Below are 26,547 nucleotides of genomic sequence, written 5' to 3'. Positions count from 1 at the left end.
CCATTGTCTGTCTTTACAATGGCCAGCCTTTCAAACTGCAGTTGTTTTCGACAGAGATTGCAGTTGTTCATTTACATGTCTGATATAAAACAGTCAGCCCGAATCCGAAGGACACAGTTTGTCTTTTATTTATTAACTCTGTTATTTACACAATTGGTTGAAAGACCTTTGTTCCAAACCTCTTCTGCTTGGTTACTGTCTTGCAGTTATATAAAAAAAAAACATTGTGCAAGGAACACATTCAACTGAAACAATTCACTAAAGTGCCGGTGAAAATATCTTGGGCAATGACTACTTTTGATGATCTTTTGATTGAAGTAGGAGAGTTTGGTATTCACCAAAAGACAATTTTCTTCCTAATCTGTGTAGCAACAGCAATATTCTCCAATTTGTATGTTGGAATTGTTTTTCTAGCTTTTACTCCTGACCATTGGTGCAGGGGTCCCGGAGTGACCGAGTTGACGATTAAATGTGGTTGGTCTCGTGAAGAAGAAAGGAATTATACGGTGCCTCTTGACAGTGTTGACAATTCCTCGTTCAGCCGTTGTGAGAGATATGATATAAAATGGAATGCCACTTTAGTCAGCTGTGAAAATCCACTTTCATTTCTCCAAAATGCCTCAGCGGAACTACCCCTTACGACGTGCGAGGATGGATGGGTATTTGAAGAAGGATCTCTCTCAAGCATCGTGACAGAGGTAAGAATACAGACTGGCAATCAGGACGGGTAGGTGCTAATAAAATTAGCAGTGATCACAATGAAGGAATTTGACAGCAGAACTAAAGCTGAAAATATTGCATATTACCTAGTGGTTACATCAGAGTGGTATTGGATGGTGCAAAGCAGGCACAGCAATTGAAGGTCCACATCTTCAAATCATGGAGTGAAAGAAGTCAGCTTTTCCTGCACTGTTCAAAAAGATGCGTAAAATGTAAGGTTAAACGCCAAAGACAAGGAAATGCTTTCCCCAGCACAAGACCTCAGTGTATTTGAGACATCTTCTCGTGCCCAAACTTAGTCAAATATGTAATCTGTGGTCCCGTGTAACAATTTTGCAGGATGTGGGATAAAGGCAGGGGAATTTAAGTGGGTGACTTCATCTGAAATTCAAGGTGAGATGTATTGAAGAGATATTTGGTTCAACGTCAATTCTCTGATTCAAAGACACACTGAAGGACATTAGCTCAAACCCTCCCGTTGGCAACCTTGGGACCGAAGTTGGGAGATGCATGTCAGGATCTCACAGAGCACGTGGCGCACAAACATAGGTAGAAACTTGGGGCTCTCCACAACTGTGACTCGGATATTCAGTCAGCTGCACAGGGCTTCCACGGATTCTAACCTGGGAGTGATACACTGGCTTGTACCTGGTCGAGCTTACAGAATAGCCAGAGTGTGAAAAAAAAGCACCTCAATCACACTTCTGTTTGACCACCTCCCCCAAACAAACCCCCTCTTGTGTTGCCACAGCTCACTGTCCTACCAGCCCTCCTACTTGAGCTGCTGACTTATTCACCCACTCGGTTATCTCACCCACTCACCCACTCACCCACTCATCCACCCACTCACCCACCCACTCACCCACCCACCCACTCACCCACTCACTCACCCACTCACCCACCCACTCACCCACCCACTCACCCACCCACTCACCCACTCACCCACCCACCCACTCACCCACTCACCCACCCACTCACCCACCCACTCACCCACCCACTCTCCCACTCACTCACACCTACTCACCCACCCACTCACCCACCCACTCACCCACCCACTCACCCACTCACTCACTCACCCACTCACCCACTCACCCACCCACTCACCCACCCACTCACCCACTCACTCACCCACTCACCCACTCACCCACCCACTCACCCACTCACTCACTCACTCACCCACTCACCCACTCACCCACTCACTCACTCACCCACTCACTCACTCACTCACTCACTCACTCACTCACTCACCCACCCACTCACCCACCCACTCACCCACTCACTCACTCACCCACTCACCCACCCACTCACCCACCCACTCACTCACTCACTCACCCACTCACTCACTCACTCACTCACTCACCCACTCACTCACTCATCCACTCACCCACTCACTCACCCAGTCACCCAGTCACCCATTCACTCACCCACTCACTCACTCACTCACTCACTCACCTACTTAGTCACTCACTCACCCACTCACTCACTCACTCACTCACTCATTCACTCACCCACCCACTCACCCACTCACCCACCCATTCGCCCACTCACTCACCCACTCACTCACTCACCCACTCACTCATCCACTCACCCAGTCACCCAGTCACCCACTCACTCACTCACCCACTCACTCACTCACTCACTCACTCACCCACTCACCCACTCAACCACTCACTCACCCACCCAGTCACCCACTCACCATCCACTCACTCACCCACTCACTCACTCACTCACCCACCCAGTCACCCACTCACCATCCTCTCACCACCCACTCACTCACTCACTCACCCACCCAGTCACCCACTCACCACCCACTCACCCACTCACTCACTCACTCACTCACCCACTCACCCACTTACCCACTCACTCACCCACCCACTCACCCACTCACCCACCCAGTCACCCACTCACCCACCCACTCACTCACTCACTCACTCACTCACCCACCCAGTCACCCACTCACCACCCACTCACACACTCACTCACTCACTCACCCACCCACTCACCCACTCACACACTCATTCACTCACCCACCCAGTCACCCACTCAACAACCCACTCACTCACTCACTCACTCACTCACTCACCCACTCACCCACTCACTCACTCACTCACTCACCCACTCACTCACTCACCCACTCACCCAGTCACTCACCCACTCACTCACTCACTCAATCATCCACTCACTCACCGGGTGAGTGGGTGTGTGGGTGAGTGAGTGAGTGGGTGACTGGGTGAGTGGATGAGTGAGTGGGTGAGTGAGTGGGTGTGTGGGTGTGTGAGTGGGTGAGTGTGTGAGCGGGTGAGTTGGCGAGGGAGCGGGTAAGTGAGTGGGTGAGTGGGTGAGTGGGTGAGTGAGTGTGTGGATGAGTGGGTGAGGAGTAGGTGAGTGAGTGGGTGAGTGAGTGGGTGAGTGGATGAGTGAGTGGGTGAGTGAGTGGGTGAGTGGTGGAGTGGGTGAGTGGGTGGGTGAATGGTTGAGTGGGTGAGTGAGTGGGTGAGTGAGTGGGTGAGTGGATGAGTGAGTGAGTGGGTGAATGAGTGGGTGAGTGGTGGAGTGGGTGAGTGGTGGGTGAATGGTTGAGTGGGTGAGTGAGTGGGTGAGTGAGTGAGTGGGTGAGTGGGTGAGTGGGTGAGTGAGTGGGTGAGTGGGTGAGTGAGTGGGTGAGTGAGTGAGTGGGTGAGTGAGTGAGTGGGTGACTGGGTGACTGGGTGAGTGGATGAGTGAGTGGGTGAGTGAGTGAGTGGGTGAGTGAGTGGGCGAATGGGTGGGTGAGTGGGTGAGTGAGTGGGTGAGTGAGTGAGTGGGTGAGTGAGTGAGTGGGTGACTGGGTGACTGGGTGAGTGGATGAGTGAGTGAGTGAGTGAGTGAGTGAGTGGGTGAGTGAGTGACTAAGTAGGTGAGTGAGTGAGTGAGTGAGTGAGTGGGTGAGTGAATGGGTGACTGGGTGACTGGGTGAGTGAGTGGGTGAGTGGATGAGTGAGTGAGTGGGTGAGTGAGTGGGTGAGTGGTGGAGTGGGTGTGTGGGTGAGTGAGTGGGTGAGTGGGTGAGTGAGTTGGTGAGTGAGTGGGTGACTGGGTGAGTGGTTGAGTGAGTGGGTGACTGGATGAGTGGGTGAGTGACTGGGTGAGTGGGTGAGTGAGTGAGTGAGTGACTGAGTGGGTGACTGGGTGAGTGAGTGGGTGAGTGAGTGAGTGAGTGGGTGAGTGAGTGGGTGACTGGGTGAGTGGGTGAGTGAGTGAGTGAGTGGGTGGGTGACTGGGTGAGTGAGTGGGTGAGTGGATGAGTGAGTGAGTGTGTGAGTGGTTGAGTGAGTGAGTGAGTGGGTGGGTGAGTGAGTGAGTGAGTGAGTGAGTGAGTGAGTGACTGGGTGACTGAGTGGGTGACTGGGTGAGTGAGTGGGTGAGTGAGTGAGTGAGTGGGTGACTGGGTGAGTGGGTGACTGGGTGAGTGGGTGAGTGAGTGAGTGGGCGGGTGACTGGGTGAGTGAGTGGGTGAGTGGATGAGTGAGTGAGTGGGTGAGTGAGTGGGTGAGTGGGTGAGTGAATGGGTGAGTGAGTAGGTGAGTGAGTGAGTGAGTGGGTGAGTGAGTGAGTGAATGGGTGAGTGAGTAGGTGAGTGAGTGAGTGAGTGGGTGAGTGAGTGAGTGAGTTAGTAAGTGAGTGGATGACTGGGTGACTGGGTGAGTGAGTGGGTGAGTGGGTGAGTGAGTGGGTGAGTGGGTGAGTGAGTGAGTGAGTGAGTGTGTGGGTGACTGGGTGAGTGAGTGAGTGGGTGGGTGAGTGGGTGAGTGGGTGAGTGAGTGAGTGAGTGACTGAGTGGGTGACTGGGTGAGTGAGTGACTGAGTGGGTGAGTGACTGGGTGAGTGGGTGAGTGAGTGAGTGAGTGGGTGAGTGAGTGGGCGAGTGGGTGAGTGGGTGGGTGAGTGAGTGGGTGAGTGAGTGAGTGAGTGAGTGGGTGAGTGAGTGGGTGACTGAGTGAGTGGGTGATTGAGTCAGTGAGTGGGTGGGTGACCGGGTGAGTGAGTGGGTCACTGGATGAGTGAGTGAGTGGGTGAGTGAGTGGGTGAGTGGGTGAGTGGATGAGTGAGTGGGTGAGTGGGTGGGTGAGTGGGTGAGTGGGTGGGTGAGTGAATGAGTGAGTGAGTGAGTGAGTGGGTGAGTGAGTGACTCACCCACTCACTCACCCACTCACCCACTCACTCACCCCTCACTCACTCACTCACCCACTCACCCAGTCACCCACTCACTCACTCACTCATTCACTCACCCACTCACTCAGTCACCCACCCAGTCACCCAGTCACCCACTCACTCACCCAGACACCCACTCACTCACACACTCACTCACTCACTCACTCACCCAGTCACCCAGTCACACACTCACTCACTCACCCACTAACTCACCCACCCACTCACCCACTCACTCACTCACTCACCCACTCACTCACCCACTCACTCACTCACCCACTCACACATTCACCCACTCACTCACCCACTGACTCACTCACCCACTCACTCACCCACTCACTCACTCACACCCTCACTCACCCACTCACACACTCACTCACCCACTCACCCACTCACTCACTCAGTCACCCACTCACCCAGTCACCCACTAACTCACTCACTCACCCACTCACCCAGTCACCGACTCAGCCATTCACCAACTCACTCAATCACTCACTCATCCACTCACCCACTCACTCATCCGCTCACTCGCCCACTCACCCACTCACTCACCCACTCACTCACCCAGTCACCCACCCACTCACCCACTCACTCACCCAGTCACCCATCCACTCACTCACTCACTCACCCACTCAGCCAGTCACCCACTCACTTGCCCACTCACTCACTCACCCACTCACTCACACACTCACCCAATCACCCACTCACTCACCCACTCACTCACTCACCCACCCACTCACCCACTCACCCACTCACCCACTCACCCACTCACCCACCCACTCACTCACTCACTCACCCACCCACTCACCCACTCACCCACTCACTCACCCACTCACTCACTCACTCACCCACTCACCCAGTCACTCACTCACTCACACACTCACTCACTCACTCACTCACTCACTCACCCAGTCACCCACTCAGTCAGTCACTCACTCACTCACTCACTCACCCACCCACTCACCCACTCACCCACTCACTCACCCACTAACTCACTCACCCACCCACTCACCCACTCACTCACTCACTCACCCACTCACTCACACACTCACCCAGTCACCCAGTCACTCACTCACTCACTCACTCACTCACCCACTCACCCACTCACCCAGTCACCCACTCGCTCACCCACTCACTCACCCACTCACCCAGTCACCCACTCACTCACCCACTCACTCAGTCACCCACGCACTTACTCACTCACCCAGTCACTCACCCAGTCACTCACCCACTCACTGGGTGAGTAGGTGACTGGGTGAGTGAGTGGGTGAGTGAATGGGTGAGTGAGTGGGTGACTGGGTGAGTGGGTGAGTGAGTGAGTGAGTGGGTGAGTGAGTGGGTGAGTGAGTGACTCACCCACTCACTCACCCACTCACCCACTCACTCACCCCTCACTCACTCACTCACCCACTCACCCAGTCACCCACTCACTCACTCATTCATTCACTCACCCACTCACTCAGTCACCCACCCAGTCACCCAGTCACCCACTCACTCACCCAGACACCCACTCACTCACTCACACACTCACTCACTCACTCACTCACCCAGTCACCCAGTCACCCACTCACTCACTCACCCCCTCACTCACCCACTCACACACTCACTCACCCACTCACCCACTCACTCACTCAGTCACCCACTCACCCAGTCACCCACTAACTCACTCACTCACCCACTCACCCAGTCACCGACTCAGCCATTCACCAACTCACTCAATCACTCACTCATCCACTCACTCACTCACCCACTCACTCATCCGCTCACTCGCCCACTCACCCACTCACTCACCCACTCACTCACCCAGTCACCCACCCACTCACCCACTCACTCACCCAGTCACCCACCCACTCACTCACTCACTCACCCACTCAGCCAGTCACCCACTCACTTGCCCACTCACTCACTCACCCACTCACTCACCCAGTCACCCACTCAGTCACCCAGTCAACCACTCACTCACTCACGCACTCACTCACACACTCACCCACTCACCCACTCACTCACCCACTCACTCACTCACCCACCCACTCACCCACTCACTCACTCACCCACTCACCCACTCACCCACTCACCCACCCACTCACTCACTCACTCACCCACCCACTCACCCACTCACCCACTCACTCACCCACTCACTCACTCACTCACCCACTCACCCAGTCACTCACTCACTCACACACTCACTCACTCACTCACTCACTCACTCACTCACCCAGTCACCCACTCAGTCAGTCACTCACTCACTCACTCACTCACCCACCCACTCACCCACTCACCCACTCACTCACCCACTAACTCACTCACCCACCCACTCACCCACTCACTCACTCACTCACCCACTCACTCACACACTCACCCAGTCACCCAGTCACTCACTCACTCACTCACTCACTCACCCTCTCACCCACTCACCCAGTCACCCACTCACTCACCCACTCACTCACCTACTCACCCAGTCACCCACTCGCTCACCCACTCACTCACCCACTCACCCAGTCACCCACTCACTCACCCACTCACTCACCCACTCACTCAGTCACCCACGCACTTACTCACTCACCCAGTCACTCACCCAGTCACTCACCCACTCACTGGGTGAGTAGGTGACTGGGTGAGTGAGTGGGTGAGTGAGTGGGTGACTGGGTGAGTGGGTGAGTGAGTGAGTGAGTGGGTGAGTGAGTGGGTGACTGGGTGAGTGGGTGAGTGAGTGGGTGAGTGGATGAGTGAATGAGTGGGTGAGTGAGTGGGTGAGTGGTGGAGTGGGTGTGTGGGTGAGTGAGTGAGTGGGTGACTGGGTGAGTGGATGAGTGAGTGGGTGAGTGAGTGGGTGTGTGGGTGTGTGAGTGGGTGAGTGTGTGAGTGGGTGAGTTGGCGAGGGAGCGGGTAAGTGAGTGGGTGAGTGGGTGAGTGGGTGAGTGAGTGTGTGGATGAGTGGGTGAGGAGTAGGTGAGTGAGTGGGTGAGTGAGTGGGTGAGTGGATGAGTGAGTGGGTGAGTGAGTGGGTGAGTGGTGGAGTGGGTGAGTGGGTGGGTGAATGGTTGAGTGGGTGAGTGAGTGGGTGAGTGAGTGGGTGAGTGGATGAGTGAGTGAGTGGGTGAATGAGTGGGTGAGTGGTGGAGTGGGTGAGTGGTGGGTGAATGGTTGAGTGGGTGAGTGAGTGGGTGAGTGAGTGAGTGGGTGAGTGGGTGAGTGGGTGAGTGAGTGGGTGAGTGAGTGAGTGAGTGAGTGAGTGGGTGAGTGAGTGGGTGAATGGGTGGGTGAGTGGGTGAGTGGGTGGGTGAGTGAATGAGTGAGTGAGTGAGTGAGTGGGTGAGTGAGTGACTAAGTAGGTGAGTGAGTGAGTGAGTGAGTGAGTGGGTGAGTGAATGGGTGACTGGGTGACTGGGTGAGTGAGTGGGTGAGTGGATGAGTGAGTGAGTGGGTGAGTGAGTGGGTGAGTGGTGGAGTGGGTGTGTGGGTGAGTGAGTGGGTGAGTGGGTGAGTGAGTTGGTGAGGGAGTGGGTGACTGGGTGAGTGGTTGAGTGAGTGGGTGACTGGATGAGTGGGTGAGTGACTGGGTGAGTGGGTGAGTGAGTGAGTGAGTGACTGAGTGGGTGACTGGGTGAGTGAGTGGGTGAGTGAGTGAGTGAGTGGGTGAGTGAGTGGGTGACTGGGTGAGTGGGTGAGTGAGTGAGTGAGAGGGTGGGTGACTGGGTGAGTGAGTGGGTGAGTGGATGAGTGAGTGAGTGGGCGAGTGGGTGAGTGAGTGAGTGAGTGGGTGGGTGAGTGAGTGAGTGAGTGAGTGAGTGAGTGAGTGAGTGAGTGAGTGAGTGGGTGACTGGGTGACTGAGTGGGTGACTGGGTGAGTGAGTGGGTGAGTGCGTGAGTGAGTGGGTGAGTGGGTGAGTGGGTGACTGGGTGAGTGGGTGAGTGAGTGAGTGGGTGGGTGACTGGGTGAGTGAGTGGGTGAGTGGATGAGTGAGTGAGTGGGCGAGTGAGTGGGTGAGTGGGTGAGTGAACGGGTGAGTGAGTAGGTGAGTGAGTGAGTGAGTGGGTAAGTGAGTGAGTGAATGGGTGAGTGAGTAGGTGAGTGAGTGAGTGAGTGGGTGAGTGAGTGAGTGAGTTAGTAAGTGAGTGGATGACTGGGTGACTGGGTGAGTGAGTGGGTGAGTGGGTGAGTGAGTGGGTGAGTGGGTGAGTGAGTGAGTGAGTGTGTGGGTGACTGGGTGAGTGAGTGAGTGGGTGCGTGAGTGGGTGAGTGGGTGAGTGAGTGAGTGAGTGGGTGAGTGGGTGAGTGGGTGGGTGAGTGAGTGGGTGAGTGAGTGAGTGAGTGGGTGAGTGAGTGGGTGACTGAGTGAGTGGGTGAGTGAGTCAGTGAGTGGGTGGGTGACCGGGTGAGTGAGTGGGTCACTGGATGAGTGAGTGAGTGGGTGAGTGAGTGGGTGAGTGGGTGAGTGGGTGAGTGAGTGGGTGAGTGGGTGGGTGAGTGGGTGAGTGGGTGGGAGAGTGAATGAGTGAGTGAGTGAGTGGGTGAGTGAGTGACTCACCCACTCACTCACCCACTCACCCACTCACTCACCCCTCACTCACTCACTCACCCACTCACCCAGTCACCCACTCACTCACTCACTCACTCACCCACTCACTCAGTCACCCACTCAGTCACCCAGTCACCCACTCACTCACCCAGACACCCACTCACTCACTCACACACTCACTCACTCACTCACTCACTCACTCACTCACCCACTCACTCACTCACCCACTCACACATTCACCCACTCACTCACCCACTGACTCACTCACCCACTCACTCACCCACTCACTCACTCACCCCCTCACTCACCCACTCACTCATTCACTCACTCACCCACTCACACACTCACTCACTCACTCACTCACTCACTCACCCACTCACTCACTCACCCACTCACACATTCACCCACTCACTCACCCACTGACTCACTCACCCACTCACTCACCCACTCACTCACTCACCCCCTCACTCACCCACTCACTCATTCACTCACTCACCCACTCACTCACCCACTCACTCACTCACCCACTCACTCACTCACCCACTCACTCACCCACTCACCCTCACCCACTCACTCACCCACTCACCCACTCACCCACTCACCAACTCACTCACTAGACGCCCACTCAGTCACTCACCCACTCACCCACTCACTCACTCACCCACTCACTCACTCACCCACTAAAACGCTCACCCACTCACTCACTCACCCAGTCACCCACTCACCAACTCACTCACTCACTCACTCACTCACTCATCCACTCACCCACTCACCAACTCACTCACCCATTCACTCCCCACTCACCCATTCACTCACTCGCCCACTCACCCACTCACCCACCCACTCACCCACTCACTCACCCAGTCACCCACCCACTCACTCACTCACTCACTCACCCACTCACCTAAAAAACCCACTCACTCACCCACTCACTCACTCACTCACTCACCCACTCACTCACCCAGTCACCCACACAGTCACCCAGTCACCCACTCACTCACTCACGCACTCACTCACTCACTCACCCACTCACTCACTCACTCACCCACTCACTCACTCACCCACCCACTCAACCACTCACTCACCCACTCAACCACTCAACCACTCACCCACTCACTCACCCACATACCCATTCCACCACTCAACCACTCACTCAATCATCCACTCATTCACCCACTCACCCACTCACCCATTCACTCACTCACCCACTCACACACTCACTCACCCACTCACTTACTCACCCACTCACTCACCCACTCATTCACCCACTCACCCACTCACCCATTCACTCACTCACCCACTCACTTACTCACCCACTCACTTAACCTCTCACTCACTCACCCACTCACCCAGTCACCCACTCACCCACTCACCCACTCACCCACTCACTCAATCACTCACCCACTCACCCACTCACTCACCCAGTCACCCACTCACTCACCCAGTCACCCACTCACTCACTCACTCACCCACTCACTCACTCACTCACCCACTCACTCACCCACTCACTCACTCACTCACCCACTCACCCACTCACCCACTCACTCACCCACTCACTCACTCACTCACCCACTCACCCACCCACTCACCCACCCAGTCACTCACTCACTCACTCACTCACTCACTCACTCACTCACTCACTCACTCACTCACCCAGTCACTCACTCACTCATCCAGTCACCCACTCACTCACCCACTCAACCACTCACCCACTCACTCATCCACTCACTCACCCACTCACCCACTCACCTACTAACCCACTCACTCACCCACACACCCATTCCACCACTCAACCACTCACTCAATCATCCACTCATTCACCCACTCACCCACTCACCCATTCTCTCACTCACCCACTCACCCACTCACTCACCCACTCACTCACTCACACACCCACTCACACACTCACTCACTCACTCACTCAGTCACTCACTCACTCACTCACTCAGCCACTGAACCAGTCACTCACCCACTCACACAGTCACCCACTCAATCACCCACTCACTCACCCACTCACCCACTCACCCACTCAATCACCCACTCACTCACTCACCCAGTCACCAACTCACTCAACCAGTCACCCACCCACTCACTCACTCACTCACCCACTCACTCAGTCATCCACTCACTCACCCACTCACTCACTCACTCACTCACCCACTCACTCACTCACTCAGTCACTCACTCACTCACTCACTCACTCACCCACTCAACCAGTCACTCACCCACTCACCCAGTCACCCACTTAAACACCCACTCACTCAACCACTCACCCAGTCACCCACTCACTCACCCAGTCACTCACCCATCAACCAGTCACCCACTCACTCACTTCACTCACACTCACCCTCTCATCCGCTCACTCACTCACTCACCCATTCACTCACCTACTCACTCACCCACTCACTCACCCACTCACTCACCCACTCACTCACCCAGCCAAGCACCCACTCCACCACTAACCCACTCACTCTCCCACTCACCCACTCACTCACTCAGTCACTCACTCGCCCAATCACTCATCTACTCTTCCACCCACTCACTCACCTACTCACTCACTCACTCATCCACTCAATCACCAGCTCACCCACTCAATCACCCAGTCACTCACTCACTCACTCATCCACTCACACACTCAACCACTCACCCACTCACTCATCCACTACCCACTCACTCACTCAGTCACTCACTCGCCCAATCACTCATCTACTCTTCCACCCACTCACTCACCTACTCACTCACTCACTCACTCACTCACTCATCCACTCACTCACCAACACACCCACTCAATCATCCAGTCACTCACTCACTCACTCACTCACTCACTCACCCACTCACTCACCCAGTCACACGCTCACCCACTCACTCATTCACTCACCCACTCACTCACCCGTTCACTCGCCCACTCAGTCACTCACCCACTCACTCACTCACTCACCCACTCACTCACTCACTCACTCACTCACTCACTCACTCACCCACCCACTCACCCACTCACCCACCCACTCACTCACCCACTCACCCACTCACCCACTCACTCACCCACTCACCCACTCACCCAGTCACCCACCCACTCACTCACTCACCCACTCACCCAGTCACCCACTCACTCACCCACTCACTCACTCACTCACCCACTCACTCACTCACTCACTCACTCACTCACTCACTCACTCACTCACTCACTCACTCAACCAGTCACTCACCCAGTCACCCAGTCACCCACTCACTCACCCATCACCCAGTCACCCACTCACTCACCCACTCACTCACTCACTCACTCACCCACTCATCCACTCACCCACTCACCCACTCACGCACTCACCCACTCAATCACTCACTCACCCATTCATCCACTCACTCACTCACTCACCCACTCACCCACCCACTCACCCACCCAGTCACTCACTCACTCACTCACTCACTCACATAGTCACTCACTCACTCATCCAGTCACCCACTCACTCACCCACTCAACCACTCACCCACTCACTCATCCACTCACTCACCCACTCACCCACTCACCTACTAACCCACTCACTCACCCACACACCCATTCCACCACTCAACCACTCACTCAATCATCCACTCATTCACCCACTCACCCACTCACCCATTCTCTCACTCACCCACTCACCCACTCACTCACCCACTCACTCACTCACACACCCACTCACACACTCACTCACTCACTCACTCAGTCACTCACTCACTCACTCACTCAGCCACTGAACCAGTCACTCACCCACTCACACAGTCACCCACTCAATCACCCACTCACTCACCCACTCACCCACTCACCCACTCAATCACCCACTCACTCACTCACCCAGTCACCAACTCACTCAACCAGTCACCCACCCACTCACTCACTCACTCACCCACTCACTCAGTCACCCACTCACTCACCCACTCACTCACTCACTCACCCACTCACTCACTCACTCAGTCACTCACTCACTCACTCACTCAGTCACTCACTCACTCACTCACTCACTCACTCACCCACTCAACCAGTCACTCACCCACTCACCCAGTCACCCACTTAATCACCCACTCACTCAACCACTCACCCAGTCACCCACTCACTCACCCAGTCACTCACCCATCAACCAGTCACCCACTCACTCACTTCACTCACTCACTCACTCACCCACTCATCCGCTCACTCACTCACTCACTCACCCATTCACTCACCTACTCACTCACCCACTCACTCAGCCACTCACTCACCTACTCACTCATCCACTCATTCACTCACTCACTCACACACTCAACCACTCACCCACTCACTCATCCACTCACTCATCCACTAACCCACTCACTCAACCACTCACTCACCTACTCCTCACCCACTCACTCACTCTCCCACTCACTCACCCAGCCAAGCACCCACTCCACCACTCACCCACTCACTCACCCACTCACTCACTCACTCACTCACTCACTCACTCACTCACCCACCCACTCACCCACTCACCCACCCACCCACTCACCCACTCACCCACTCACTCACCCACTCACTCACTCACCCAGTCACCCACCCACTCACTCACCCACTCACCCACTCACCCAGTCACCGACTCATTCATCCACTCACTCACTCACTCACTCACCCACTCACTCATCCACTACCCACTCACTCACTCAGTCACTCACTCGCCCAATCACTCATCTACTCTTCCACCCACTCACTCACCCAATCACTCATCTACTCTTCCACCCATTCACTCACCTACTCACTCACTCACTCACTCACTCATCCACTCACTCACCAACACACCCACTCAATCACCCAGTCACTCACTCACTCACTCACTCACTCACACACTCACACACTCACACACCCAGTCACACGCTCACCCACTCACTCATTCACTCACCCACTCACTCAACCGTTCACTCGCCCACTCAGTCACTCACCCACTCACCCACTCACTCACCCACTCACTCACTCACCCACTCACTCACTCACTCACTCACTCACTCACTCACTCACTCACTCACCCACCCACTCACCCACTCACCCACTCACTCACCCACCCATTCACCCACTCACCCACTCACTCACCCACTCACTCACTCACCCAGTCACCCACCCACTCACTCACCCACTCACCCACTCACCCACTCACTCACTCAGTCACCCACTCACCCAGTCACCCACTAACTCACTCACTCACCCACTCACCCAGTCACCGACTCAGCCATTCACCAACTCACTCAATCACTCACTCATCCACTCACCCACTCACTCATCCGCTCACTCGCCCACTCACCCACTCACTCACCCACTCACTCACCCAGTCACCCACCCACTCACCCACTCACTCACCCAGTCACCCACCCACTCACTCACTCACTCACCCACTCAGCCAGTCACCCACTCACTTGCCCACTCACTCACTCACCCACTCACTCACACACTCACCCAATCACCCACTCACTCACCCACTCACTCACTCACCCACCCACTCACCCACTCACCCACTCACCCACTCACCCACTCACCCACCCACTCACTCACTCACTCACCCACCCACTCACCCACTCACCCACTCACTCACCCACTCACTCACTCACTCACCCACTCACCCAGTCACTCACTCACTCACACACTCACTCACTCACTCACTCACTCACTCACCCAGTCACCCACTCAGTCAGTCACTCACTCACTCACTCACTCACCCACCCACTCACCCACTCACTCACCCACTAACTCACTCACCCACCCACTCACCCACTCACTCACTCACTCACCCACTCACTCACACACTCACCCAGTCACCCAGTCACTCACTCACTCACTCACTCACTCACCCACTCACCCACTCACCCAGTCACCCACTCGCTCACCCACTCACTCACCCACTCACCCAGTCACCCACTCACTCACCCACTCACTCAGTCACCCACGCACTTACTCACTCACCCAGTCACTCACCCAGTCACTCACCCACTCACTGGGTGAGTAGGTGACTGGGTGAGTGAGTGGGTGAGTGAATGGGTGAGTGAGTGGGTGACTGGGTGAGTGGGTGAGTGAGTGAGTGAGTGGGTGAGTGAGTGGGTGAGTGAGTGACTCACCCACTCACTCACCCACTCACCCACTCACTCACCCCTCACTCACTCACTCACCCACTCACCCAGTCACCCACTCACTCACTCACTCATTCACTCACCCACTCACTCAGTCACCCACCCAGTCACCCAGTCACCCACTCACTCACCCAGACACCCACTCACTCACTCACACACTCACTCACTCACTCACTCACCCAGTCACCCAGTCACCCACTCACTCACTCACCCCCTCACTCACCCACTCACACACTCACTCACCCACTCACCCACTCACTCACTCAGTCACCCACTCACCCAGTCACCCACTAACTCACTCACTCACCCACTCACCCAGTCACCGACTCAGCCATTCACCAACTCACTCAATCACTCACTCATCCACTCACTCACTCACCCACTCACTCATCCGCTCACTCGCCCACTCACCCACTCACTCACCCACTCACTCACCCAGTCACCCACCCACTCACCCACTCACTCACCCAGTCACCCACCCACTCACTCACTCACTCACCCACTCAGCCAGTCACCCACTCACTTGCCCACTCACTCACTCACCCACTCACTCACCCAGTCACCCACTCAGTCACCCAGTCAACCACTCACTCACTCACGCACTCACTCACACACTCACCCACTCACTCACCCACTCACCCACTCACTCACTCACCCACTCACTCACCCACCCACTCACCCACTCACTCACTCACCCACTCACCCACTCACCCACTCACCCACCCACTCACTCACTCACTCACCCACCCACTCACCCACTCACCCACTCACTCACCCACTCACTCACTCACTCACCCACTCACCCAGTCACTCACTCACTCACACACTCACTCACTCACTCACTCACTCACTCACTCACCCAGTCACCCACTCAGTCAGTCACTCACTCACTCACTCACTCACCCACCCACTCACCCACTCACCCACTCACTCACCCACTAACTCACTCACCCACCCACTCACCCACTCACTCACTCACTCACCCACTCACTCACACACTCACCCAGTCACCCAGTCACTCACTCACTCACTCACTCACTCACCCTCTCACCCACTCACCCAGTGACCCACTCACTCACCCACTCACTCACCTACTCACCCAGTCACCCACTCGCTCACCCACTCACTCACCCACTCACCCAGTCACCCACTCACTCACCCACTCACTCACCCACTCACTCAGTCACCCACGCACTTACTCACTCACCCAGTCACTCACCCAGTCACTCACCCACTCACTGGGTGAGTAGGTGACTGGGTGAGTGAGTGGGTGAGTGAGTGGGTGACTGGGTGAGTGGGTGAGTGAGTGAGTGAGTGGGTGAGTGAGTGGGTGACTGGGTGAGTGGGTGAGTGAGTGGGTGAGTGGATGAGTGAATGAGTGGGTGAGTGAGTGGGTGAGTGGTGGAGTGGGTGTGTGGGTGAGTGAGTGAGTGGGTGACTGGGTGAGTGGATGAGTGAGTGGGTGAGTGAGTGGGTGTGTGGGTGTGTGAGTGGGTGAGTGTGTGAGTGGGTGAGTTGGCGAGGGAGCGGGTAAGTGAGTGGGTGAGTGGGTGAGTGGGTGAGTGAGTGTGTGGATGAGTGGGTGAGGAGTAGGTGAGTGAGTGGGTGAGTGAGTGGGTGAGTGGATGAGTGAGTGGGTGAGTGAGTGGGTGAGTGGTGGAGTGGGTGAGTGGGTGGGTGAATGGTTGAGTGGGTGAGTGAGTGGGTGAGTGAGTGGGTGAGTGGATGAGTGAGTGAGTGGGTGAATGAGTGGGTGAGTGGTGGAGTGGGTGAGTGGTGGGTGAATGGTTGAGTGGGTGAGTGAGTGGGTGAGTGAGTGAGTGGGTGAGTGGGTGAGTGGGTGAGTGAGTGGGTGAGTGAGTGAGTGAGTGAGTGAGTGGGTGAGTGAGTGGGTGAATGGGTGGGTGAGTGGGTGAGTGGGTGGGTGAGTGAATGAGTGAGTGAGTGAGTGAGTGGGTGAGTGAGTGACTAAGTAGGTGAGTGAGTGAGTGAGTGAGTGAGTGGGTGAGTGAATGGGTGACTGGGTGACTGGGTGAGTGAGTGGGTGAGTGGATGAGTGAGTGAGTGGGTGAGTGAGTGGGTGAGTGGTGGAGTGGGTGTGTGGGTGAGTGAGTGGGTGAGTGGGTGAGTGAGTTGGTGAGGGAGTGGGTGACTGGGTGAGTGGTTGAGTGAGTGGGTGACTGGATGAGTGGGTGAGTGACTGGGTGAGTGGGTGAGTGAGTGAGTGAGTGACTGAGTGGGTGACTGGGTGAGTGAGTGGGTGAGTGAGTGAGTGAGTGGGTGAGTGAGTGGGTGACTGGGTGAGTGGGTGAGTGAGTGAGTGAGAGGGTGGGTGACTGGGTGAGTGAGTGGGTGAGTGGATGAGTGAGTGAGTGGGCGAGTGGGTGAGTGAGTGAGTGAGTGGGTGGGTGAGTGAGTGAGTGAGTGAGTGAGTGAGTGAGTGAGTGAGTGAGTGGGTGACTGGGTGACTGAGTGGGTGACTGGGTGAGTGAGTGGGTGAGTGCGTGAGTGAGTGGGTGAGTGGGTGAGTGGGTGACTGGGTGAGTGGGTGAGTGAGTGAGTGGGTGGGTGACTGGGTGAGTGAGTGGGTGAGTGGATGAGTGAGTGAGTGGGTGAGTGAGTGGGTGAGTGGGTGAGTGAACGGGTGAGTGAGTAGGTGAGTGAGTGAGTGAGTGGGTAAGTGAGTGAGTGAATGGGTGAGTGAGTAGGTGAGTGAGTGAGTGAGTGGGTGAGTGAGTGAGTGAGTTAGTAAGTGAGTGGATGACTGGGTGACTGGGTGAGTGAGTGGGTGAGTGGGTGAGTGAGTGGGTGAGTGGGTGAGTGAGTGAGTGAGTGTGTGGGTGACTGGGTGAGTGAGTGAGTGGGTGCGTGAGTGGGTGAGTGGGTGAGTGAGTGAGTGAGTGGGTGAGTGGGTGAGTGGGTGGGTGAGTGAGTGGGTGAGTGAGTGAGTGAGTGGGTGAGTGAGTGGGTGACTGAGTGAGTGGGTGAGTGAGTCAGTGAGTGGGTGGGTGACCGGGTGAGTGAGTGGGTCACTGGATGAGTGAGTGAGTGGGTGAGTGAGTGGGTGAGTGGGTGAGTGGGTGAGTGAGTGGGTGAGTGGGTGGGTGAGTGGGTGAGTGGGTGGGAGAGTGAATGAGTGAGTGAGTGAGTGGGTGAGTGAGTGACTCACCCACTCACTCACCCACTCACCCACTCACTCACCCCTCACTCACTCACTCACCCACTCACCCAGTCACCCACTCACTCACTCACTCACTCACTCACCCACTCACTCAGTCACCCACTCAGTCACCCAGTCACCCACTCACTCACCCAGACACCCACTCACTCACTCACACACTCACTCACTCACTCACTCACTCACTCACTCACCCACTCACTCACTCACCCACTCACACATTCACCCACTCACTCACCCACTGACTCACTCACCCACTCACTCACCCACTCACTCACTCACCCCCTCACTCACCCACTCACTCATTCACTCACTCACCCACTCACACACTCACTCACTCACTCACTCACTCACTCACCCACTCACTCACTCACCCACTCACACATTCACCCACTCACTCACCCACTGACTCACTCACCCACTCACTCACCCACTCACTCACTCACCCCCTCACTCACCCACTCACTCATTCACTCACTCACCCACTCACTCACCCACTCACTCACTCACCCACTCACTCACTCACCCACTCACTCACCCACTCACCCTCACCCACTCACTCACCCACTCACCCACTCACCCACTCACCAACTCACTCACTAGACGCCCACTCAGTCACTCACCCACTCACCCACTCACTCACTCACCCACTCACTCACTCACCCACTAAAACGCTCACCCACTCACTCACTCACCCAGTCACCCACTCACCAACTCACTCACTCACTCACTCACTCACTCATCCACTCACCCACTCACCAACTCACTCACCCATTCACTCCCCACTCACCCATTCACTCACTCGCCCACTCACCCACTCACCCACCCACTCACCCACTCACTCACCCAGTCACCCACCCACTCACTCACTCACTCACTCACTCACCCACTCACCTAAAAAACCCACTCACTCACCCACTCACTCACTCACTCACTCACCCACTCACTCACCCAGTCACCCACACAGTCACCCAGTCACCCACTCACTCACTCACGCACTCACTCACTCACTCACCCACTCACTCACTCACTCACCCACTCACTCACTCACCCACCCACTCAACCACTCACTCACCCACTCAACCACTCAACCACTCACCCACTCACTCACCCACATACCCATTCCACCACTCAACCACTCACTCAATCATCCACTCATTCACCCACTCACCCACTCACCCATTCACTCACTCACCCACTCACACACTCACTCACCCACTCACTTACTCACCCACTCACTCACCCACTCATTCACCCACTCACCCACTCACCCATTCACTCACTCACCCACTCACTTACTCACCCACTCACTTAACCTCTCACTCACTCACCCACTCACCCAGTCACCCACTCACCCACTCACCCACTCACCCACTCACTCAATCACTCACCCACTCACCCACTCACTCACCCAGTCACCCACTCACTCACCCAGTCACCCACTCACTCACTCACTCACCCACTCACTCACTCACTCACCCACTCACTCACCCACTCACTCACTCACTCACCCACTCACCCACTCACCCACTCACTCACCCACTCACTCACTCACTCACTCACCCACTCACCCACCCACTCACCCACCCAGTCACTCACTCACTCACTCACTCACTCACTCACTCACTCACTCACTCACTCACTCACTCACCCAGTCACTCACTCACTCATCCAGTCACCCACTCACTCACCCACTCAACCACTCACCCACTCACTCATCCACTCACTCACCCACTCACCCACTCACCTACTAACCCACTCACTCACCCACACACCCATTCCACCACTCAACCACTCACTCAATCATCCACTCATTCACCCACTCACCCACTCACCCATTCTCTCACTCACCCACTCACCCACTCACTCACCCACTCACTCACTCACACACCCACTCACACACTCACTCACTCACTCACTCAGTCACTCACTCACTCACTCACTCAGCCACTGAACCAGTCACTCACCCACTCACACAGTCACCCACTCAATCACCCACTCACTCACCCACTCACCCACTCACCCACTCAATCACCCACTCACTCACTCACCCAGTCACCAACTCACTCAACCAGTCACCCACCCACTCACTCACTCACTCACCCACTCACTCAGTCATCCACTCACTCACCCACTCACTCACTCACTCACTCACCCACTCACTCACTCACTCAGTCACTCACTCACTCACTCACTCACTCACCCACTCAACCAGTCACTCACCCACTCACCCAGTCACCCACTTAAACACCCACTCACTCAACCACTCACCCAGTCACCCACTCACTCACCCAGTCACTCACCCATCAACCAGTCACCCACTCACTCACTTCACTCACACTCACCCTCTCATCCGCTCACTCACTCACTCACCCATTCACTCACCTACTCACTCACCCACTCACTCACCCACTCACTCACCCACTCACTCACCCAGCCAAGCACCCACTCCACCACTAACCCACTCACTCTCCCACTCACCCACTCACTCACTCAGTCACTCACTCGCCCAATCACTCATCTACTCTTCCACCCACTCACTCACCTACTCACTCACTCACTCATCCACTCAATCACCAGCTCACCCACTCAATCACCCAGTCACTCACTCACTCACTCATCCACTCACACACTCAACCACTCACCCACTCACTCATCCACTACCCACTCACTCACTCAGTCACTCACTCGCCCAATCACTCATCTACTCTTCCACCCACTCACTCACCTACTCACTCACTCACTCACTCACTCACTCATCCACTCACTCACCAACACACCCACTCAATCACCCAGTCACTCACTCACTCACTCACTCACTCACTCACCCACTCACTCACCCAGTCACACGCTCACCCACTCACTCATTCACTCACCCACTCACTCACCCGTTCACTCGCCCACTCAGTCACTCACCCACTCACTCACTCACTCACCCACTCACTCACTCACTCACTCACTCACTCACTCACTCACTCACCCACCCACTCACCCACTCACCCACCCACTCACTCACCCACTCACCCACTCACCCACTCACTCACCCACTCACCCACTCACCCAGTCACCCACCCACTCACTCACTCACCCACTCACCCAGTCACCCACTCACTCACCCACTCACTCACTCACTCACCCACTCACTCACTCACTCACTCACTCACTCACTCACTCACTCACTCACTCACTCAACCAGTCACTCACCCAGTCACCCAGTCACCCACTCACTCACCCATCACCCAGTCACCCACTCACTCACCCACTCACTCACTCACTCACTCACCCACTCATCCACTCACCCACTCACCCACTCACGCACTCACCCACTCAATCACTCACTCACCCATTCATCCACTCACTCACTCACTCACCCACTCACCCACCCACTCACCCACCCAGTCACTCACTCACTCACTCACTCACTCACTCACCCAGTCACTCACTCACTCATCCAGTCACCCACTCACTCACCCACTCAACCACTCACCCACTCACTCATCCACTCACTCACCCACTCACCCACTCACCTACTAACCCACTCACTCACCCACACACCCATTCCACCACTCAACCACTCACTCAATCATCCACTCATTCACCCACTCACCCACTCACCCATTCTCTCACTCACCCACTCACCCACTCACTCACCCACTCACTCACTCACACACCCACTCACACACTCACTCACTCACTCACTCAGTCACTCACTCAGCCACTGAACCAGTCACTCACCCACTCACACAGTCACCCACTCAATCACCCACTCACTCACCCACTCACCCACTCACCCACTCAATCACCCACTCACTCACTCACCCAGTCACCAACTCACTCAACCAGTCACCCACCCACTCACTCACTCACTCACCCACTCACTCAGTCACCCACTCACTCACCCACTCACTCACTCACTCACCCACTCACTCACTCACGTCACTCACTCACTCACTCACTCAGTCACTCACTCACTCACTCACTCACTCACCCACTCAACCAGTCACTCACCCACTCACCCAGTCACCCACTTAATCACCCACTCACTCAACCACTCACCCAGTCACCCACTCACTCACCCAGTCACTCACCCATCAACCAGTCACCCACTCACTCACTTCACTCACTCACTCACTCACCCACTCATCCGCTCACTCACTCACTCACTCACCCATTCACTCACCTACTCACTCACCCACTCACTCAGCCACTCACTCACCTACTCACTCATCCACTCATTCACTCACTCACTCACACACTCAACCACTCACCCACTCACTCATCCACTCACTCATCCACTAACCCACTCACTCAACCACTCACTCACCTACTCCTCACCCACTCACTCACTCTCCCACTCACTCACCCAGCCAAGCACCCACTCCACCACTCACCCACTCACTCACCCACTCACTCACTCACTCACTCACTCACTCACTCACTCACTCACTCACCCACCCACTCACCCACTCACCCACCCACCCACTCACCCACTCACCCACTCACTCACCCACTCACTCACTCACCCAGTCACCCACCCACTCACTCACCCACTCACCCACTCACCCAGTCACCGACTCATTCATCCACTCACTCACTCACTCACTCACCCACTCACTCATCCACTACCCACTCACTCACTCAGTCACTCACTCGCCCAATCACTCATCTACTCTTCCACCCACTCACTCACCCAATCACTCATCTACTCTTCCACCCATTCACTCACCTACTCACTCACTCACTCACTCACTCATCCACTCACTCACCAACACACCCACTCAATCACCCAGTCACTCACTCACTCACTCACTCACTCACACACTCACACACTCACACACCCAGTCACACGCTCACCCACTCACTCATTCACTCACCCACTCACTCAACCGTTCACTCGCCCACTCAGTCACTCACCCACTCACCCACTCACTCACCCACTCACTCACTCACCCACTCACTCACTCACTCACTCACTCACTCACTCACTCACTCACTCACCCACCCACTCACCCACTCACCCACTCACTCACCCACCCACTCACCCACTCACCCACTCACTCACCCACTCACTCACTCACCCAGTCACCCACCCACTCACTCACCCACTCACCCACTCACCCAGTCACCCACTCACTCACCCACTCACCCAATCACTCACCCACTCACTCACCCACTCACTCACTCACTCAGTCACTCACTCACTCACTCACTCACTCACTCACTCACTCAGTCACTCACTCACTCACTCAGTCACTCACTCACTCACCCACTCACCCAGTCAGCCACTCACTCACCCACTCACTCAACCAGTCACCCAGTCACCCACTCACTCACCCATCACCCAGTCACCCACTCACTCACCCACTCACTCACTCACCCACTCATCCACTCACTCACTCACCCACTCACCCACTCACCCACTCAATCACTCACTCACCCATTCAACCACTCACTCACTCACCCACTCACTCACCCACTCACTCACCCACTCACCCAGTCACCCACTCACTCACCCACTCACACATCCAGTCACCCACTCACACACTCACTCACTCACCCACTCATCCACTCACTCACTCACTCACCCACTCACCCACTCACTCACCCACTCACTCATTCACCCAGTCACCCACCCACTCACTCACCCACTCACCCACTCACCCAGTCACCCACTCACTCACCCACTCACCCAGTCACTCACCCACTCACTCACTCACTCAGTCACTCACTCACTCACTCACTCACTCACTCAGTCGCTCACTCACTCACCCACTCACCCAGTCATCCACTCACTCACCCACTCACTCAACCAGTCACCCAGTCACCCACTCACTCACCCATCACCCAGTCACCCACTCACTCACCCACTCACTCACTCACTCACCCACTCATCCACTCACTCACTCACCCACTCACCCACTCACCCACTCAATCACTCACTCACCCACTCAACCACTCACCCACTCACTCATCCACTCACTCACCCACTCACCCACTCGCTCACTCACCCACTAACCCACTCACTCACCCACGCACCCACTCCACCACTCACCTACTCACCCACCCACTCACTCACTCACCCACTCACCCACTTACTCACTCACCTACTCGCTCACCCACTTACTCACTCACTCACCCACTCAGCCACTCACTCACTCACCCACTCACCCACTCACTTACCCACTAACCCACTCACTCAGCCACTCACCCACTCACTTACCCACTAACCCACTCACTCACCCACTCACCCACTCATCCACTCACCCACTCATTCATCCACTCACCCACTCACTCATCCACTCACCCACTCACTCACCCACTCACTCACTCACTCACCCACTCACTCACTCACTCACTCACTCACTCACTCACTCACTCACTCACTCACTCAACCAGTCACTCACCCAGTCACCCAGTCACCCACTCACTCACCCATCACCCAGTCACCCACTCACTCACCCACTCACTCACTCACTCACTCACCCACTCATCCACTCACCCACTCACCCACTCACGCACTCACCCACTCAATCACTCACTCACCCATTCATCCACTCACTCACTCACTCACCCACTCACCCACCCACTCACCCACCCAGTCACTCACTCACTCACTCACTCACTCACTCACTCACTCACTCACTCACCCAGTCACTCACTCACTCATCCAGTCACCCACTCACTCACCCACTCAACCACTCACCCACTCACTCATCCACTCACTCACCCACTCACCCACTCACCTACTAACCCACTCACTCACCCACACACCCATTCCACCACTCAACCACTCACTCAATCATCCACTCATTCACCCACTCACCCACTCACCCATTCTCTCACTCACCCACTCACCCACTCACTCACCCACTCACTCACTCACACACCCACTCACACACTCACTCACTCACTCACTCAGTCACTCACTCACTCACTCACTCAGCCACTGAACCAGTCACTCACCCACTCACACAGTCACCCAGTCAATCACCCACTCACTCACCCACTCACCCACTCACCCACTCAATCACCCACTCACTCACTCACCCAGTCACCAACTCACTCAACCAGTCACCCACCCACTCACTCACTCACTCACCCACTCACTCAGTCACCCACTCACTCACCCACTCACTCACTCACTCACCCACTCACTCACTCACTCAGTCACTCACTCACTCACTCACTCAGTCACTCACTCACTCACTCACTCACTCACCCACTCAACCAGTCACTCACCCACTCACCCAGTCACCCACTTAATCACCCACTCACTCAACCACTCACCCAGTCACCCACTCACTCACCCAGTCACTCACCCATCAACCAGTCACCCACTCACTCACTTCACTCACTCACTCACTCACCCACTCATCCGCTCACTCACTCACTCACTCACCCATTCACTCACCTACTCACTCACCCACTCACTCAGCCACTCACTCACCTACTCACTCATCCACTCATTCACTCACTCACTCACACACTCAACCACTCACCCACTCACTCATCCACTCACTCATCCACTAACCCACTCACTCAACCACTCACTCACCTACTCCTCACCCACTCACTCACTCTCCCACTCACTCACCCAGCCAAGCACCCACTCCACCACTCACCCACTCACTCACCCACTCACTCACTCACTCACTCACTCACTCACTCACTCACTCACTCACTCACCCACCCACTCACCCACTCACCCACCCACCCACTCACCCACTCACCCACTCACTCACCCACTCACTCACTCACCCAGTCACCCACCCACTCACTCACCCACTCACCCACTCACCCAGTCACCGACTCATTCATCCACTCACTCACTCACTCACTCAC

The 26,547-nt window shown here is 55.6% G+C and overlaps 1 protein-coding gene across 1 annotated transcript in view; it reads left to right on the top strand.

Moving 5' to 3' along the window:
* The first annotated feature begins 226 nt into the window (after window positions 1–226).
* Window positions 227–26,547, top strand: part of LOC122553263 (solute carrier family 22 member 2-like) — a 118,124-nt gene continuing 91,803 nt past the window's right edge. The window contains exon 1 of the mRNA XM_087991543.1: window positions 227–698. Coding sequence (XP_087847669.1) covers window positions 288–698 — 411 coding nt within the window. The 5' untranslated portion in view covers window positions 227–287. The remainder of the gene's footprint in view (window positions 699–26,547) is intronic.

This window comes from Chiloscyllium plagiosum, unplaced genomic scaffold, assembly GCF_037043375.1.
Source record: "Chiloscyllium plagiosum isolate Xiang-an unplaced genomic scaffold, Cpla_swu_hap1 HiC_scaffold_10, whole genome shotgun sequence".
In the NCBI taxonomy this organism is placed as follows: Eukaryota; Metazoa; Chordata; class Chondrichthyes; order Orectolobiformes; family Hemiscylliidae; genus Chiloscyllium; species Chiloscyllium plagiosum.
This window is presented reverse-complemented; position numbering and strand designations above follow the sequence as displayed.